The 19,119-nt window shown below is 38.3% G+C and overlaps 2 protein-coding genes across 4 annotated transcripts in view; both read left to right on the top strand.

The window, feature by feature from the left end:
• Positions 1-12,434, top strand: part of LOC146629417 (zinc finger MIZ domain-containing protein 2-like) — a 33,038-nt gene extending 20,604 nt beyond the window's left edge. For all 3 annotated transcript variants that reach the window (XM_085360088.1, XM_085360090.1, XM_085360089.1), the window contains 12 exons: positions 602-779; positions 1,289-1,430; positions 1,777-1,855; positions 2,359-2,490; positions 2,625-2,730; positions 3,868-4,025; positions 5,114-5,181; positions 5,273-5,341; positions 6,618-6,859; positions 9,216-9,337; positions 11,304-11,513; positions 11,815-12,434. In XM_085360088.1, the coding sequence (XP_085216214.1) occupies positions 602-779; positions 1,289-1,430; positions 1,777-1,855; positions 2,359-2,490; positions 2,625-2,730; positions 3,868-4,025; positions 5,114-5,181; positions 5,273-5,341; positions 6,618-6,859; positions 9,216-9,337; positions 11,304-11,513; positions 11,815-11,922 (1,614 nt within the window). In that variant the 3' untranslated portion in view covers positions 11,923-12,434. The remainder of the gene's footprint in view (positions 1-601; positions 780-1,288; positions 1,431-1,776; positions 1,856-2,358; positions 2,491-2,624; positions 2,731-3,867; positions 4,026-5,113; positions 5,182-5,272; positions 5,342-6,617; positions 6,860-9,215; positions 9,338-11,303; positions 11,514-11,814) is intronic.
• Positions 12,435-16,654: 4,220 nt separating this feature from the next.
• LOC146629416 (peptidyl-prolyl cis-trans isomerase-like) lies at positions 16,655-19,021 on the top strand. Its single transcript, XM_085358582.1, has 5 exons — positions 16,655-16,784; positions 17,556-17,586; positions 18,214-18,302; positions 18,395-18,567; positions 18,662-19,021. Exons 1-5 carry the CDS (start codon positions 16,716-16,718, stop codon positions 18,795-18,797), a joined length of 498 nt encoding a protein of 165 aa, XP_085214708.1. The 5' UTR covers positions 16,655-16,715; the 3' UTR covers positions 18,798-19,021.
• Positions 19,022-19,119: the final 98 nt, after the last annotated feature.

The following is a 19,119-nucleotide window of genomic DNA, read 5'->3' as shown; positions in this document are numbered from 1 at the left end:
TATGAATCTATAGGCTACAGTCCCACACACTAACATAAATCCCTTTCCTAATGAGGACACATGATTTGTCTCTCAGTATTTACACAAGCTAACAGTATAAAGTAAAGAAGAAAACCAGTACAAAGACGCTTCAAAGCAATCACCGCAGTGATTCTACTGTAGAAACATGAACAGGGAGAAAGGTATTCAGGCTGCAACCTGAATGCTCATGCTTTTGTTGCCTGTTGAAATTCAGCGTCTGGCTGCTGAGGTTAGAATTCAGTCAGCTTTAATATTACTCAGGGTTCTTGACTAGCTTAGCATTAGCATGCTGTCTGTACAGGTATTTACAAAGAGCTGAAGTTCTGTTCTGAAGTGTAATGCAGTTATTTCTGTCCTAGATGCTTTTTGAACTTTTCTAATGCACTTAAGTTAAAGTACTTAAATTAAAGAACAACATGTGCTTAAATTAGATAGGGTTGTGCATGTAGAGAGGTGAAAAATCGATTTAATCCATTTAGTAATAAGGTTGTAACATGACAAAATGTGGAACAAGTGAAGTACCGAAAATACTTTTTAGTTAGGTTTGATGCTCTAAATATTCCTCATCCTCGTCTCTCAGCCAGTTCGGGGTGGGGTGCTTCCTGGGTATCCCACCTCACCAATGGGAGGGAATCCTACCCCTCCAATGACACCGGGGACCTCCATACCTCCCTACCTTTCTCCAGGCCAGGAAACCAAACCCCCCTACCTTACAACAGAAACCAAAGCCAACATCAACACCCAGCAGCCCGTTACAGGTGAGACTCAGCTGCCACAGAGTAAGTACACTGCTAAAGATGATATACAGATGAAGTTTGACTGGAAATAACAAATTACTTGAATTTAGGCTCTGTAGCATTTCCTTAATCTTGTGATGAATGGCACTGAAAACTTGCCTCTACCTCAGCTCTCACAGTGTTAATAACAGAGTAGAAGAATAATTAACAATTGAGAAAACAAACAAACATCAAAATGTTTAATTAAAAATTGATTGAGTCATAAACATTGTATCCACAAAAGAACAACTGATCACAAAAAAAATGTAAATGAGAACACGTGCAGGTCAGAGGTTTTTAGTATTCATCTAAAAAGGTACAGTTACTTTTGTTTCCTTTCAGACTCCTCTCAGGATAAAATTAGGCATAAACAAAAGTGTCTGTTTTATTTGAAAAAATGGGATCACAACCTCGTGCCTCAGTTGTCTGTCAAGGCACCAGATAGACCTTGAATTCACTGATGCATCAGAAACTGCAACTTTTCATTCAAGGTAACCCCAGTGACGACCTGCGTCTGACTTTCCCTGTACGAGATGGTGTAGTATTGGAGCCTTTCAGACTGGAGCACAACCTGGCTGTCAGCAACCACGCCTTCCATCTGCGAGACTCTGTCTACAAAACACTAATGATGAGGTATAAAGACTGACACTGCAGTCACATGACGAGAGCAGAACAAAGTGAGAAACAGTGTTTGGAACAGTTTGAAGCCTGAGCTTTGGCTTACATAGATTACTTGTGCATACACTGACCATGTTTAATATCATCCACCATTGGACCAGGATATGACAGAAAAGAAAAAAATTTTATAGGTTCTTTTTGAAAATATTTGAGGGACACTGTGCTTGACTGTGGTGTGATATGTAAATAAATTGCTCTCTTCCTGAGCAATTTAAAACAGCAGAAAGAAAACAAATGAAGAATGTCTGACAACCCCACCCAGTCTTTTCCCCTGACAGCTGTTTTGTGTCTCCCTCCACAGGCCAGATTTAGAGCTGCAGTTTAAGTGTTACCACCACGAAGACAGACAAATGAACACTAACTGGCCTGCCTCTGTGCAAGTAAGCATCCATGTCTGTTATATATTTGTGGACGTCAATATACACACGTATGTACGTTTGGCTTTTTGTATGGACATTTATTATCAGTGCATTCATATGTCTGTTATTCATAGGTTTAACGATTAGACTAAGCACTAAACTCTGACCCTAAATCGAATTGTTACTTTAAACCTGAAGCCAAGTCTGAACCCTTAAAGAGGCATTTGAATGGATATGAAAGGGGAAACTTTGACTTTGAATTAAAAAATGTCATCACACTGATGGTCTAAAACTCAGTGGTCTATAATAGAGATAGCTGAGATAGCTGGATATGTTTTGTATTTATTGGTTTGGTTTCCTGTGACTAATTATAAACAGTTCTTGAGATAACATTTTGAAGAGGTAACTGTCCCCACATTTCAACTTTAATTACCACCTTTAGAAGGGATCTTCTAAAGGTGGTAATTAATTTGCCAGGATTTTGTTGACGTTTTCTCTTCTTCTCTCTTCTTCATTTTCATCAGGTCAGTGTTAATGCAACTCCTCTGTCCATTGAAAGAGGTGACAACAAAACCTCCCACAAGCCCTTGTATCTAAAGCAAGTGTGTCAGCCAGGGCGCAACACTGTACAGATCACAGTGACAGCATGCTGCTGTGTAAGTTCCTCGATGTGACTGTTTCCTGACTCGGTCACAGAAATGCAGAAAATTTAGTACAGTACGTTACATTGAACTAATGAATTAACCTCATTTTGTACTCCTGTTTGCCCCTCATGTCTCTTTGTCCCCAGTCCCACCTGTTTGTGCTACAGTTGGTGCACCGGCCATCTGTCAGGTCTGTTCTGCAGGGTCTGATGAAGAAGAGACTGCTGCCGGCCGAGCACTGCATTACAAAGAGTGAGTTATCAACCTCATCAGTTATAGCAGGGCCCACTGGTTTCCACTTAACACTGTGCATTCATTCAGTGAAGCCCTGTACAACTTGGTATAGTGTGTATGTGTATTTGTATTTTATGCAACACTAGCTGTGAGGTCGCATATTGATTACCAAGGTTCTGTGACTAAGCCTCGAGTTGAACAGTTTTGGTAAATGGACTGGTTCTTATATAGCGCTTTTCTACCCTATCTGAGCACTCAAAGCACTTTATACAAGTAATTCATTCACCCAATCACACAAGCACTTTTTCTAAGCTGTTAGTGCCTATCTAATATTCATACACATTCACACTACGATGGATGCATTAGAGAGCAACATGGGGTTAGTAAGGATAATCGAACCACCAACCTTCCAATCAGTAGATGACCTGCTCTACCGCGTGAGCTACAGCCACCCCAGTTTTACCATAGCCACCTTGGTTTTTTAAAAGTATGCAGGATATGTGAGGAAATAGATTTGAAAAGCAGAGAGACAATAAACACTTATAGTCTAGAGATATGATAATGCTAATCATTGGACACGATAGTTTATGAACCGAATTCCTTATTGTATTCAGTATTGGTGAAAAGTAGCAACTGGCAAATGGACTGGTACTTGCATAGCACTACTGAGTACTCAAAGCACTTTGTACAACATGTCTCATTCAACATTCATACAAGCCCTTTTTTCTGTCTAAGTGCTTTCTATCTAACATTCATACTCTGGTGGATGCATCAAATAGCAGCTTTGGGATTAGCAGCTTCCCCAAGGATATCTGGCATGCAAACTAGCATAGTCAGGGATCAAACCACAAAGCGTTTGATTAGTAAATGACCCATTCTACCTTCTAAGTTACAGAGAATACAAAATGAAGAATGAAGGAGCTAACTTTGTAGACTTCCAGTTGTGAAAAATAAAATTCACCATTGAAAGAAAACTGATTTGGGGATTTATTGAAAGAAACTTTGCAAGGGGATCAGTACAGGACAAACAGTCTTCACACCAGCATTGATACAGAAAAATCTTTGTCTATTTCGGCTGTAGAGTTTTCTCCTCAAAGGAGTACTAGGAGCACTCGGGTAGTCATCTTTTTCTTTTTTATGGTCATTTTGTTTCAGTAAAAAGAAACTTCAGCAGTGGCACCATTCCTGGAACCCCTGGTCTGAATGGGGAGGATGGAGTGGAGCAGACGGCTATTAAAGTTTCTCTCAAATGCCCCATCACATTCAAACGAATCCAGCTGCCAGCCAGAGGCCATGACTGCAGGCACATACAGGTAAGGTCATGTGTAGGGATGGGTATCGTTTAGGTTTTATCCGATACCGGTGCCAAATCGGTACTTTTGAAACGGTGCCGGTGCTCAAACGGTGCTCAAACCGGTGCTTAAAGAATGGAGAACACAAAATTGGTCCAAAAACCTCTCATGTTCAGCTGTTTTTTGTAAAAATATAACAATGTTAGCCTTTTCTGCAGCTATGGGGCATATATGGTATCACTCTTGGCTGGAAGCAGTGCTTAAACAATGGAAAAAACACAAACTTTGTCCTAAACTGTTTTCCACTTTTTCTTTGGTCATTTTAGCGTTTTTAGCCAGGGTGAAGGGAGTATCTGCCATCAAACAAGAAGACAGCAGCATGTAGCTATGATGATGTTTGCTAGTTCACCTTACATGCATTAATGTAATAACGTGGTATAGCCTACTCACGCAGAGAAGAACGGCTGCTGCTGCCATCATCATCCGTCATCATTTCTGCTACACTGGCAGGGCTAGGGGCCAGGACTCTCCTCTTCGTGTTTTTGGGGGATGTTGCATAACAGGCAACCCACCCGCAGTAGATGTGCTCGGTGTGAGGTCTCGCAGCAAGCTATCAAATACGGCGCATTTCTGGGCTTTTAAAAAAAACGCTATGCGTCGCCAGGTGTTTCATCGGATTTGAGGTGTTACCTCCTTTGACAGTATCACAGTATCAGCTTAAAGCACTTGTTGCAGGCTGCTGAGTTTGCATATTTTGCTATGAAGTACAGCCAGACTTTTAACCGCTTCGCCTTGGGCATTTTTAATCTGTAGCTCTGCTTTAACAGAACGTACGTACGTACCTGGCCCCGCCTACTATCCTCGGAAACGTAAAATGATTGGCTAGAATCTAAAGTGTATCACAGCTCAGGAAAAAAAAGCACCGAAATAAAGCACCGAAATGTGCGCTGCTTTTCGGTCTGGTTACTACCGTTTATGTCAGAACCGGTGCCATCATGGCACCGGACACCGGTACCCATCCCTAGTCATGTGTGCACTTATTACTTACACCTCCAGATAAATTCGGTGGAGTTCTTTCAACGTGGAAATCTTTGATCTTTTTTTTATAGTGTTTCGATCTGGAGTCCTATTTGCAGCTAAACTGTGAAAGAGGGACCTGGCGATGCCCTGTTTGCAAGTAAGTGCATTAACAATGACTTGTTGCCCTTTTTTCATAATCAGTAATCAGCATAAAGTTTTCACCAGCTGTTTGCTCCTCTTGTTCACAGTAAAACAGCTTTGCTAGAAGGACTGGAGGTTGACCAATATATGCTTGGGATTCTTGTCTATATCCAAAAGTAAGTGTTGTTACTGTAAATAGTTACTTAACCAGTGGTATTTCCATACCACTGGGTCATGATACTCACCCCCCAAGCAGTCATGGCAGATGCTTGCTACTCCCCCAGCCTGGTTCTGCCAGAGCTTTCTTCCTGTTAAAAGGGAGTTTTTCCTTCCCACTGTCACCAAGTGCTTGCTCCAAGGTGGTAGTTTGATTGTTGGTGCTTTCTCTTTATGTCTCTACAGTCTTTACAATATAAAGTACCTGAGACGACTACCGTTGATATATACAAGTAAAATGACATTGAATTTAATTGATATACTCACTTCTGTACTGCTGTCATTTTTAACAAAAAATAAAGTAATTCTTTATTTGCCATAATCCTGAAAAATGATAAACTGCTATCTAAAGAGCTTGCCAATTTTCAGTTCACTACATTTTTGTGGTTAAAAAGAACAAGGTTCACAATAATGCTACACACACACACACACACACACACACAACAAAAATGTTGAGTCACCTTTTATTTCTTTATATTTTGCTTCCAATTATTCTTTTAAAATCTTTTAAAGTTTTGCTTTTTCACATACTTTTTGCCCAGTCTTTACTTGACCATTTTCAGAGGACTATTTTTTGTTCGGTGAACAACTTAGCTCTGACCATTTGAATCATTCAAGCGTAAAAAAGGCACCCAACTCATGAAATGAACTAGTCTTGTCGCTACACATAACAGAAAACTAAGCCAAGAACCAGTTTTAAATAGTATTTTTAGGTACTTTAATAGCAGACCATTGCAAACACACTTAATTAGTTCACATTTTAGTTGAATTCATGAGAAATGACAAAGATAACATAGTTTGAAAGACATAAAATAGTTTTTTTCCCACCAACAATAGGATTCCAAAAGCACTATTAGCAGAAATAGCTATTATTGGCATTTCTTAACATGCTGTGTGGTGTGTCCTTAAAAAACATGAGGAAACAGAACAAGTGGAGGACAACAAGTGATGGATCTAAACAGGAGCATTAGTTTTCATTCATCACTCCAGTGTTGTTAATTGGGAATCATCAGATGGTTTGGGTTCTCTCTTTAATATTGGAAGCTCATCATAGTATAAAATGCCTTAAAATGACTGTTGCTGGGAACTGGTGCTATATAAGTAAAACTGCATTTAATGAATTATGGACACATGATATTAGAAATGGACAGAATTTGATAAAAGCTCCACATTTTATTTATTTTTGTTATTTAATGTCCTCAATTTTCATGTCTCACCCTTCCCTCCCTTCCTCAGTTCAGACTATGAGGAGATCACTATTGACCCAGTATGTGGTTGGAGGCCGGTGCCTGTTAAACCTGACCTTCATATAAAAGAGGAGCCTGATGGACCAGTCCTCAAACGCTGTCGCACAGTCAGTCCAAGTCACATGGTCTTACCAAATGTGATGGAAATGATTGCTGCTCTGGGCCCAGCATCATCCCCCTACCAAAGTCTGAATGCAGGAGGCAGGAACACCCCAGAGTACAGTCGGCCAGGTATGAAAGAGGACTTTTTTTTGTTGTTGTTATAATTTGAAGAGAGGCGGTTATAATTAACATACATAAAATATAATGAGATTTTTTTGTTACAGTTTAAGTCTGATTCCATTTTATTCACATTCCCTAACCCACCTAACCTCCAAGATCAAAATGTAAAAAATAATTACGGAATACTTCTTGGAGAAGTAATCCGTAATTAGTATCTAATTACGATTTTCAAGTAGCTTGACCAACACTGGTTGTCAGTATTTCCACTGCTGCACAGCAAACAGCAACTGTTGTTAAGAGCAAACTTTATTTTCGAAATTATAAACAGATACATTTTAAAACAACACTTAAGTTGCTGCCATGGTGTAACTCTGTTTAATGCAATAACCTCCATTAAAGTGACCAGTCACTTTAGGACCCCTCTTCCTTTGGGCTCCGCATCCAGACAGTGAAAAGTCTGATTTGAGCGAGCAGCTTTTAGCGCAAAAGCTACCCACAAGAGTGTGAAGCTGCACCCATACACACAAAGCAGACTCACGTGTGCAAAGGCTTCTTTGTGCGTGTAGCTGCTAAGTTCTATTCACACAGGATGTTGAATTTGCACACAAGGAATTTAATTGCGCGAGTGGCAATGAATACCTGCACCATGAAATGAAATTACCTTCTCAGATTACTAGGAGGCTGAGTAGCACTGGCGGCTGCCTGCATGTTTGATTTTAGTGTCACGGTTTCCTCATTAGATTTGTGTTATGCTTTTTTACATTTTTCCAGCCTTAATAAATGGCTCGTTTTCTGCCTACTTATGATATAGCATTCTTGGTCCTCACTCATTAGTCTGTATCATTTACAAATTGTGACAGTTATCTATTATCACGATACCAAGGAGGAAAGATATCAGCCAGCAATGATTTTAAGGTAGCAATTGTTGCTATCTGTCTGTCCGTCCGTCCGTCTGTCTGTCTCTCTCTTTCTTTCTCAGAAGGGTTAAAAGGCCTTTTCCAGACAATTTGAAGCTTTTCCCCAGTAGAAAACAGACAGTTTGCCATCTTTCCAGGAGTGATCGTTCCAACAAATTTCCCCCAAAAAGCCAAGGTCATACAATGCTCAGAGAAATGGCACCATGCCCAAGAGCTACATCTGAGATACTACAGAGCAGAGTTAGCATGTTAACGTTTATGACAATCAGATTAGAAAAACACTGCACAAGTACAGAAAGCCTCATCTCACTAAAAAGAGCATGGCAACACTACTTCACTTTCCAAATTTGCATTTGAACAAACCATGAGACTTCTGGAACAATGTCCTGTGGACAACAAGACCAAAGTTGAGACCTTAAAAAAACTGTGCATAAAGACATGCCCACAAACTTCAATTAACCGATGCAACACTGTTAGAAAGTGTGGATTGATCCCTGGATACTCCCACCTACATGTCAACCTATACTTGAATAAGATACTGAACCCATGTTGCCCAGATACATGTTTAAAAAAGTGCTTTGAGTGCTCAGTACAAAAGCCCTACATGACTGTAACTGTATTAAAAATAAAAATTATAAAATGATAAATAACAATAACTAATATGCTCCCTCAATCAAATAAGGTCTGTTTAGTACTCTGTTAAGTCAAATGAGTTAAGGTAGCAGCTTATGTGTCTTCATTTATTTTTACTGATGTAAAAACACAAAATTACTTGATGTGAAACACTTTCCCAAATTCACTTTACCACACCGGTCCATTATCATACCAGTAATCCCTACCCTGTGGTTTAAGGGATTATTATAGGGATTACACCGCTAAAGAGCTGTATACCAAAAAAGCTGTCTTAAATAGCCATTTCATGTCAAGATTTTTTTTTTGGTTGAGATTTTAAATGGGTCTTAAAAAAAAAACGTAATTTTGATTTCTAAAATGGTTTAAGAGCCCTGATCTGATGTGGAACCACTGATTCTAATCAGATGGATTTAAAAGCCTGACAAATGTATTGCTGGATCTACTTTTTTCGGTGCAACTTTCTTTGACAGCTTTTTTTTTTCTTTAATTGATACCATTTTAAAGAGGACTGTTTGCTTGGTCAGAAATGCCCAGAAAATGAAGTTTCCATGGTTTCCATGCTATCCCCACTTGTAACTCATGATATATATTGTGCATCATTGCAGAAACTATAGACAAGCATAGAAGATAGATGTGAGGTGACCTAAGTAATATTACAAGCACTGCAATAAAGATATGCTCTTTGACTCTTCAGCAGGAAGTTTTCTCTCTCCACTGTTGCCTTGAGTACTATTATGCAACAGGGAAAAAAAGTATCTACTGGCCCATTTTTATTTGCTCAATGGAAATAATGTTTGCTATTATTTTTGTTGTAGGGAATCAGGGATTCTCCAACCAGCCAGGATTTACAGATTTCCCCAACACTCCTGGGACCCCAATACTAGGAGAGTATGCACCTTCTGGACCACCACCTCCACTCCCTTATCAGTCTGAGCAGGTTGGATATCTTTAATACCCAATTAATATATATGTAAATAAACGGGCAGGAAAAAAGAGGGACCTTATGGCCACAGCAATGAGAATTAGGGTCAGTTTCCTCAGGTATTTTCCTTTGATGCTAAGTAGACTTCAGCGATAAACAAGAATAAATGCACCACAGTCAAAGGCTTCTTATATACTGTACTGTTGTTTATGTAACCCTAATTGATGCAGTCCATTACTTGAAGAAGCACACATAGTAGTTTATCTTAGGGCTAGCTACTAGAAGCTACTGGAAGTCTGACTTCTTGTTTCAAATTATTTTGTCTGTTATGTTTTCTCAACTGAAAACCTCTATCTCAGAGATTCCTGCTCTTAAATCCAAACTTTTTAAAAAACATTTAAATCTTCAACGTAATGTTAAGTCTTATGTGTGATTTGGCGCATCTCAAATGAATAAATAAATGAATAATCCATAAAGTAGCTATATTAATGCTGAAACAAGGTTAAAATATTCCCTCCAAACAAAACATATAAATTCTAAATGTGCAAATCAGTCCGTGCATGATTACATTGCTCTGCCTGTTAAAAAGTCACTTGCACAAATCTATCGCCTGTCGTCATTTACTGGCTTGACGATTGGAAAAATTTTACGTCGCCCAACCTTAATGTCCATGGGGGAGAGCTTTATCAACAGGAAAAGCTATATAAGATATAAAAATACAGTTAAAAGTCCAAGCTTGATACCCTCCTTTAGATTTTCTAAAGCTGTTCAGTGGGGGAGATTTGAGTCTTTGTCAGGCCAGTTCTGACCCTGGGCCTTATGTTTGACGCTCCTGATTTAGATTATGAACGGAGTAAACGGCTAACCTAACCAATGAGTGCTGTAATAGGATGTTACTGAGTGGATATTGTGCACTGTTTTTTCTCACCCACACCGTTTGGCAGTGACCCCACTTCTCCAAAAGTTGATTCTGTTCATCTGGACGTAGCGTTTTGTGGGAGAAACGTTTCATCACACATCCAAGTGACTTCTTCAGTCTCAGCTGACTGCAGGTTTCCCCAATCTTATAAACAGTACATTTGCATAATGACTGAAACCAGCCAACTGAAGGAACAATGGGCTGGGAGGTCAGTTCCTTTATCATAATTATGCAAATTCTCATGACCATTTATCAACAACCACTGATCAATGGCCACGAGTACCATTCACAGAGAGTCGGGGAATGGCTGCAATCACAGCATTGTAAAATGGCGAAAGATGTACCCTTAGGCCCCATCCTCAATTCAGAGATGGTCTTGTTTTGCAAAGGGCAGCCCATCAGAAATAATGTGGGCTTATGTGGGAGCATGGCCTTAATGGGCTAAAATGGCTTTTTTTCACATAGAGGATGAACTGAGGTCTGCACCAAGCCCCAATATAAGATAGATGAGGATTATTATTAACTGTTAAGTAAGCAGAACTGTTATGGTAAATTTAAGTATATAAAGTCTTTTATGGTCTCTTAGAGCTCCTGGGTAACACACTGTTCTCTCACTGCCTCATTAAAAGTGAGAAAAAAAAGAGTGTTTTGTAAAAGTTTAATGTTCTTTATTTTTGGAGAGCAGTTTTCTGATTTTAGACTTCAAAATAATGCACACCTTTCATGGTCATGAAAGTGCTTGGCAAAATAGACAAAATGTAAAGTTTCCCCCTAATATTTTAAAAGTTATCAATTAGCTTTAAGAGTGTTTGCCTTTTGATTGGTTAGTTATTTGTTTTGGTTTGAATCATTTGGCATCCAGCTTATAATCATGCTTCTCTGCGCTTGGCTGTCATCAACAACATGTTTGCTCACACTTACAGTCATCGGCCACTAAAACAAATCCTGTCACATGCAGCTGCTTCGTTATTGTATTATTTGTGGTGAATAATGTTGTCCATGTGATACTGTAAAATAAGCATTCCCTTCTTGTTTCCTTTTTTATTTTATTTTTCCTGTCAGACGGCTCATTCTGGACAAATTGACCACTCTCATAACATCCTCCAGCAGCATGGCTCAGGTGTGCACAGTAACCCGAGTCTGTGTGACACTAGCAGCCCTCTGCCACAGCGGAGCACCAATACCCAGAATACCCTCGGACAGAGCGAAGGCACCTTTGGTCTGAGCGGCCCGGGACTGCCTGTAGGAGAGGGGACAGATCATACGCTAGATGTGAGTAGAGGCCTGTTGATGTCGTACTAAATTTTCAGTTTAAAAAAAAAAAAAAAAGAATAGTAAAGAAATCATAAAAACGTATAAACATAGTGTAGCAAAACATTTCCCATAAAGGAACAGAAATATGAACATGATCCACAGAAAGAGTGGGGTAAACAAGAAGTTTAGTTCTTGTTTGTGTATATAAAGATTTGAATACAGTTTTAATAAGATTGCTGTATCTCAAACTTTCAGTGTTTATTTAATTTTAAAAACATTTTAAGTGTCTATTTTTTTTCCTTAATTATCTGTCATCAAGCTTCTTCCTGAGCTGACCAACCCAGATGAGCTGCTGTCCTATCTGGGCCCTCCGGACCTTCCCAACAACAGCAGTGATGATCTGCTTTCTCTGTTCGAGAACAACTGAGTCAAACTTCCATTCCAACCTCTTTCTCTCTTTGCTGTAGCTCGGCTCAGTTTTCACCAACTTCTTTGTGTGTGTTATGTTGTTTTTTGTGTATCAGTTGCTCTGAAGTGTCCTGCTGCTGAAATTCTTTGAGTACAGTGTTAAGGTGTACGTAGGAACACTCTCGAAATGTGAACACTATTATGAGTTTGAAGAATGCAACAGTACACAGGCATTGACTCTACAGACCAGCATTTGAAACTATAGCACAAATCACTGGCTGGAGTATTTTGTATTTAGTGATTAAATTGTTTTTTGTTTGGTTTTTTTTATTGGTGTACATTCATAAAGGAGTTCCCAAAATTTGACTGGGGATTTTCATACATTAACATACACTTCTGCACATCGTGAGTGCTGCAAATTGTCTGCAGATCGTTGTATTGTAACTTGTCCACATGTTAAGTATGATAATGGAAACAAAAAGTTTCATGCAAGAATATTTTTGTATTCTTGCCTTAAAATTAGGGTTTTCTGTAAGGTTATTATTGGCTTATTTTTAATGCCAACTCAGCTTAAAAAACATATATATTTATTTATATATACAATTAATTTGAATTTCCTTCCATTACATAGCACCTTTAGTTTAAAGCACCCCTATTATGCTTTTGGGATTTTTCTCATTCTGTAGCTTTCTTTGTGTGTGTTAAGTTTACACAGTTCTAAAAGTAAAGGTTCAAGCTAAACAGGGTCACTCCCCCATAGGATACACTGCTCCTAAATGGTATAATGATTATTTATAAACTTGTTTGGCTCTAGCCAATAATATCCCACTAATTACCAACAGACTCCAACATAAACTTCACGACTCAAATACTGATATGGCTTCAGATAGCATATTGCCAGTGACGAGCAATTTGTCTGCATCTGCATTGTCTGGTAATATTAGCCAAAAGAAAGACAATTTTATGCTACAGAATATGTGACCAACGGCCAGGGTTGTATCATGGCTGTGCAGGTTCATTGTTGCATTTAATTTTTGAGGGGAAAGTCAAATCCAACTATGAGCTCACTTTCTGAGTTGAAAAAGTTGAAAGCAATTGTTTTTCTAAGATTTTTGTTAGTAATACAATGGAAAGCAATAGAAAACATTTAGCACTGGTTATTTACATAAACACATTGCCCAAGAATGACCAGTTAAATCAAACTGGGGCTTGGGATAAGTGTGTTTTCGATAGACGGTATACAAGTTGGAGCCCCGTTTGAAGGTTTGAATTTACTGTTTTCAGCTTTTGGTTAACAAACATTTGAATGTGACAAGGAGGGGCGGGTCTGACTGCGAAACTAGTTGTGTATTGGCTAATGACATGTCGATCACAAGTCATATAAACTTTCATTTTGAAGCATAGTGTGAATAAGATTTACAAAACAGTATTTTGTAAACTAAACTCAGAAATAAGTTACTGAGGTCAAATCACATATAGGGTGTAAAGAGGTGCTGGAGCAGTTTCCCTTTTATTTGTATGAAAATATTACATGGGACCATCATTGAAAGAGCTGATATATATATATATATATATATATATATATATACATACATACATACATACATACATACATACATATATACACACACACACACACACACACACACACACACACACACACACACACACAAGAATAGCTCTGACATTCTCATATTATAAATCATAAATTTGTAAGTGATATCTGTTGGAAGTTGATGTTAATCCAAACAAGCATTGTGTGATCTATTTATAAGAACAGCCAGATCTTCTGAGATTATAATGGGGGAAGCCATGAGTGGTGTCAATGGTGAGGTGAGGTTGATCTAACCTTATAACGCTGTGGTCAATTTATGAGAAAATTCAAATTTACAAGATTGCAAAGGAATGTGGTATGATCCAAACCCAGTAAACTTGGGGTCATTTAAAAGTATTTATAGTTATTTTCAAGCAGCAGTGGTTTGATGAGTTTGAGCCAACCTTGGGAAACTGAAGATGATTACATTGGACATTTTTGGTAATTGATAATATTATTAATTAAATAACTAAATATTAATCTTACATAATTTAGTTTGTTTACATTTATTCAGGTAAAGATTGATGATTTTGTGCAATTTTATTTAAATTAAATACTATAAGTAACTATATTTATTCATACAAGTATTTCTTGCTTGAGACCCACTAATTGGTAGCATGATGCATTTCTTAGTTGTGGTCATCTTCTGGGAATTGATGATAATGCAAGATAAAGAAAACTGACAAACATTTTCTTAAATACACACATGATTACAATGTAAAATGAGAGTGGTTAAGGTGTAGAGCTAAAAGACACATGTCGTCATAGAGTAAATGAGAAAAAGCCCAAAGTATGAAGGCATTGCCAGTAGGCCTTTTCCACAACATAAAGCTGGGAGAGCACTGACATTCATTGTCTCTCTGACATCCTTCAGCACTGTGAAATGTACAAAGCCTCATTTTCCCTCTGTTGGTTTACCCTCTTTTGAGGGCTTTCAAAAATACTTTATATGAGCTGTGTGTCATGGCATTTTTCTGCCATTTGAAAGTTAGTATGTTTTTATATTGTTTTACATTTATAACCCATCATGGCACGGGTTTACGTATTGTATAATCAACTGTTTTCATTAGAGAACGTGTGTGTGTATCAGACAAATTGTTAAACATGATCATTTTAATGTTATTAGTTGGATAAAGGATCATTGTTGGCACTGTATACTGTATGTTTAAAAGTGTTAAACCAATTGTAAAAATCAAGGTCATACATAAAAGATGCATGTGTGACAAAAAAATGGACAGTCAGCAGTCATCAAGATAAAGTTGAAATTATTCTTAATGTGGTTTTTTTAAAGTTGACATTTTTTTGTATGAACTGTTTACTCGTTGTGGTCCAACATTGTGTTGACAAAGCAACAGAAATTCTTTTCCACGTTGAGCTACGCAAAATTATATTTGAAAAGTATGAACAAACAAATTTACTACAAAAAAACTAAACAAAAAACAAAAAAGATTTTTAAAAATGTTCTGCCTATTTTGTAACACATTGTAATTGCCATTATTTTCTATTTATTTTTTAATTATAATTATCATTGTATTCACAGTTGCTTTGTCCCCTTCCTGAAACTGAATCAGAATTAAACATTGCTATTTGACCAATGGCGTTTTTCTATTTAACTTTAACATTTATTTTAGTTTTAGCTTTTTGAATGTATTTATAGTATGTAAAGCTTTTTCCATCAGAATGCCAACTGCTGTTTGGGTTAGTCATCTTTATTAATTTTGTTTTCACTAATAGTTAACTATTAGTCTGCTTTTAGCTGGATATTTAAACTCTGTGTTATAAATGGATAAAACTAATAGCATAAATAATTTTTTGAAATAGTTTGTATGTTACAGCATTTTTGGGCTCAGAGCATAGCCTTTAGAATTAATCCTACTTCTATTAGCAGGCACATCATCAATAAACAGTAGTGGTCTGGTTCTACTGGCAACCATGCCTATGCCATAACATTGCCTCCACCATTTCTCTCTTTCTCCATACTTTTCCCTTACTAGCATGCTGTCCCAAGTTAATCTTTGATTTATCTGTTTTTTCAGTGTAATGATGGCCACCTTGACATTTCTGTGGACCTCATATTGAGAGTTCCATTGAGCAGCTACCAAATGGAAATCCAACATTTGGAATCAGCTTCAAATCTTTGATCTACTTAATTTGTCATAGACCTCTCCTGACCATGAAACTGCTTGTTAGTCAACTGTACAATTAATGCTGAACCTGAAAATGGGGGACTATGTATAAAAATTCCTAAATTTTCTGTTCAGACAGTTCATCGTGCCATCCACAAATGTTGGCTGAAGCATGTGCAAAAAAGAAGCCATATGTTAAAATGATCCAGTAGTGTCACCATTGTATGTGCACCAAAGCTCATTCAAAAATGGACCAAGGCAAAGTGGAAAGCTGTTTTGGGCTCAGATGAATCATCATCTGACCCCAAATGTAACTGATGTAATGGTCTCGATGGACTTTGGTCTTGTCTTGGTCTCGCTTTCTCGGTGTTGCTGTCTCAGATCGACATAGTGGTCGGGGGAGATTTGGAGTCAACAGTATCCATGACACACAACGTAAGTTCTCTAAGAGCTTCACTTAATTTCCTTTCGCTGCTCAGCTCTCACACAGTGGCTCAGCTATGCTTCAATCCCTCCATATTGTGGCCAATCACATGCGAGCATATAGGATAATATCATTATGTGAAAAACAGAGAGGGTGAGAGACGCGACAGTCAAGTGGAGCGTGCGTCTGTCCTCTCTGTAAGTGAGTGAGACAGTAGACAGCGGGGAAGAGGGCTGTGCGAGTGCATCGCAAAAACACATAAATTTGCCTGACACCCGTAAACGAAGCAGCATCTGGCTGCAGTTTAAAGACTTTTTTTTGTCTCGGTCTTGTCTTGGTCTCGATACCCTCTGGTCTTGGTATTGTCTTGGTCTTGGTTTAGGTGGTCTTGACTACAAGTCTATCAAAAGGGAATAATTTAGGTCAGGCACCTAACTGTTTTGCTTCCTGCCCAGCCCTTGAGGGTTGCCGTGGAAATGTCACACGTAACCTCGATTATCTTAAATCCAATTGGTCAGCATTGGAGTCTTTGAAAGGGAACGGCTGTGATTGGCTGTAGGCCATTTACATCGCTGCCGCAAGACCCATCCAAAAATAGACCCGAGTGTCGCTGTCAGGTTCAGTACGTTATTCTCTATCACGAACGAATCGCGAGCACATTTGTGAACATGGGAAACCCCAGAGTTTTCTTTGACATAACAATTGATGGCGCTAACGCCGGCAGAATTGTAATGGAGGTAAGAGATTTCCTATTATCATTTATTTTGTCACTCTGCGTTCCAGAGCTACAGCCTTCGTCATCTTCTAAGGAGTAGTCTCAATTTCATTCCCAATAGTCTGATGAGATTTAAAACCTCGCTGCTTTATTTATTTATTTTTTAACTTTAGCTAAAGCAATTGCATGTAGGTGTCAGTGTTATCGTCAGGTGACAATATAAACCGAGGGCAACCTAGTGCTACTGTGGTTAGCACTGTGGTTTCCAATCTAGCCTTTCTGTGTGCGGCCTATGGCTTCTTCCAGTGTCTCCGTGGGTTCTCTCCGGGTACTCCAGTGTTCCAGGTTAACGTTTTTTTTTACATGAACTACTTATATTTGTATGTTCCAGATGTTGCATTCGCAGAATCGTCAATTCCTACGAGTAGTGCTTGGGGAAGGGTGGGGTTGCTGTCTCTAGTATAGGGTTGAGTGTCGATAAATATGCTGCTTAAAAATATATTAAAATTTCAGCAAATAAATAAAAGCAAGTATCCTTTAGCAGGTCTCAAACTTGCGTGTTTTTATGGTAAATGGCCTGTATTTATATAGCGCCTTACTAGTCCCTAAGGACCCCAAAGCGCTTTACATATCCAGTCATCCACCCATTCACACACACATTCACACACTGGTGATGGCAAGCTACATCAATCAATCAATAATCAATCATCAATTTATGACATCAATAAATTCTCAACCTTAAAACAGAATCCCCTGTTTCCTTTCCACTAATTGAAATCTCTGTGTTCTGTAGCTCCGGGCTGATGTGGTCCCAAAGACTGCAGGTAGGTGAGGTAGAAAAACATTTTCCGTGTCACTGTGCGTCCTCAGCTTCCTCACACCCAACAATCAATTTATGTTTCACTGCTGAAAAGTTTTCGTTCCCATTCAACCACAGCGGGATTTATTCTAAATATCTGTCAGGGCTATGGGTGATAGAGATTGTGAAAATAATACATGAATCAACTGACACGTGGAGATACTAACACCTATAGCTTAATACTAGAAAGAGAAGGATCTGTGTAATGCTTTACAAATTTACTAGATCACCAGCCACTAAGGTTTATGCCACAGCTGCCTAAAAGTTATATTATTATGACATTATTTATTATGTTTCTGAGATGAATAATTCACCATAACTTACTTAATCAAAATGGTATTTCTAAAAATGTTAAAATATAATTATCATTGTTATCCATGAAGTTTCAAATTTACTGTAAAGATGATAGAACTTTATTAATCCCTCAGGTAGGTTCCTCCAGGAAATTGAGTATTCAGGGTTTGTTTGTTTGTTTGTTGTTGTTGTTTGTTTGTTTTTTTACCAAAAGCAGAAAAATAGTTTGCTTATTATTTTTATTGACTTTAGTTGCTTTATATATTTTTAAGTAAGCAACAATATGCTAATTTTACAGAAAACTTCCGTGCTTTGTGCACTGGAGAGAGAGGTTTTGGCTACAAAGGCTCCACATTTCACCGTGTGATCCCTAAATTCATGTGCCAGGTACAGTCGAGGCTTGGAATATGTAGTGTCCTCACTTTCACCTGTATGTATTTATGTATGTTTACCACATGTGCTTCATTTTTTCTCTTCAGGGTGGAGACTTTACCAACCACAATGGAACAGGGGGCAAGTCCATCTATGGAGAGAAATTTCCTGATGAGAACTTTCAGTTGAAGCACACAGGCATGGGAACACTGTCCATGGCCAATGCAGGGCCCAACACAAATGGTTCCCAGTTCTTCATCTGCACAGCCTCAACTGACTGGTAAGCTCTACTTAGTAATGCTGCTGCATTCAGGTTCTATTCAGCTTATTTCAGGTGTCTTTCTCGCATACTAATACTTTCCTCTGCTCTCCAGGCTGAATGGGAAGCATGTGGTGTTTGGCAACATTGTGGAGGGTATCGATGTTGTCAAGGCAATGGAGAAGCAAGGCACAAAGAGTGGCACAACTAAAGCCAAGATTGTCATTGCTGACTGTGGCGAACTAAAATAGTGTAACTCATTCCCTTATCAGATATAGCCTTTATTATCCACGCCAGTCAGTTTTTATGGTTCAGCATATCAACAGTCAGAATGGGGAAAAACACCAAGTTGACCAACTTTCTCCTTCTAAAATGTTTCTCTGCTGTGTTGTCATTTGTCGTGTTACTTTTTGTTTGTTTGTTTAAATAATTTATTTTGTTTTATTTCTTTTTACCTATAACATTATCCTTTTCATGATCACATTTGTTAACAAAATCTAGATAAAATGGTGGTGGTGTTATAAATAAACTAATTGAAAGCATGTTTTTTGTGTATGCCCTCTTTTATTTATA

The sequence above is a fragment of the Diplotaxodon limnothrissa genome, linkage group LG7, assembly GCF_057381915.1.
Source record: "Diplotaxodon limnothrissa isolate DT_005_m linkage group LG7, D_limnothrissa_male_GT1.1, whole genome shotgun sequence".
NCBI lineage: Eukaryota > Metazoa > Chordata > Actinopteri > Cichliformes > Cichlidae > Diplotaxodon > Diplotaxodon limnothrissa.
The sequence above is the reverse complement of the archived record's forward strand: the minus strand, read 5'-3'. Positions and strand labels throughout refer to the sequence as shown.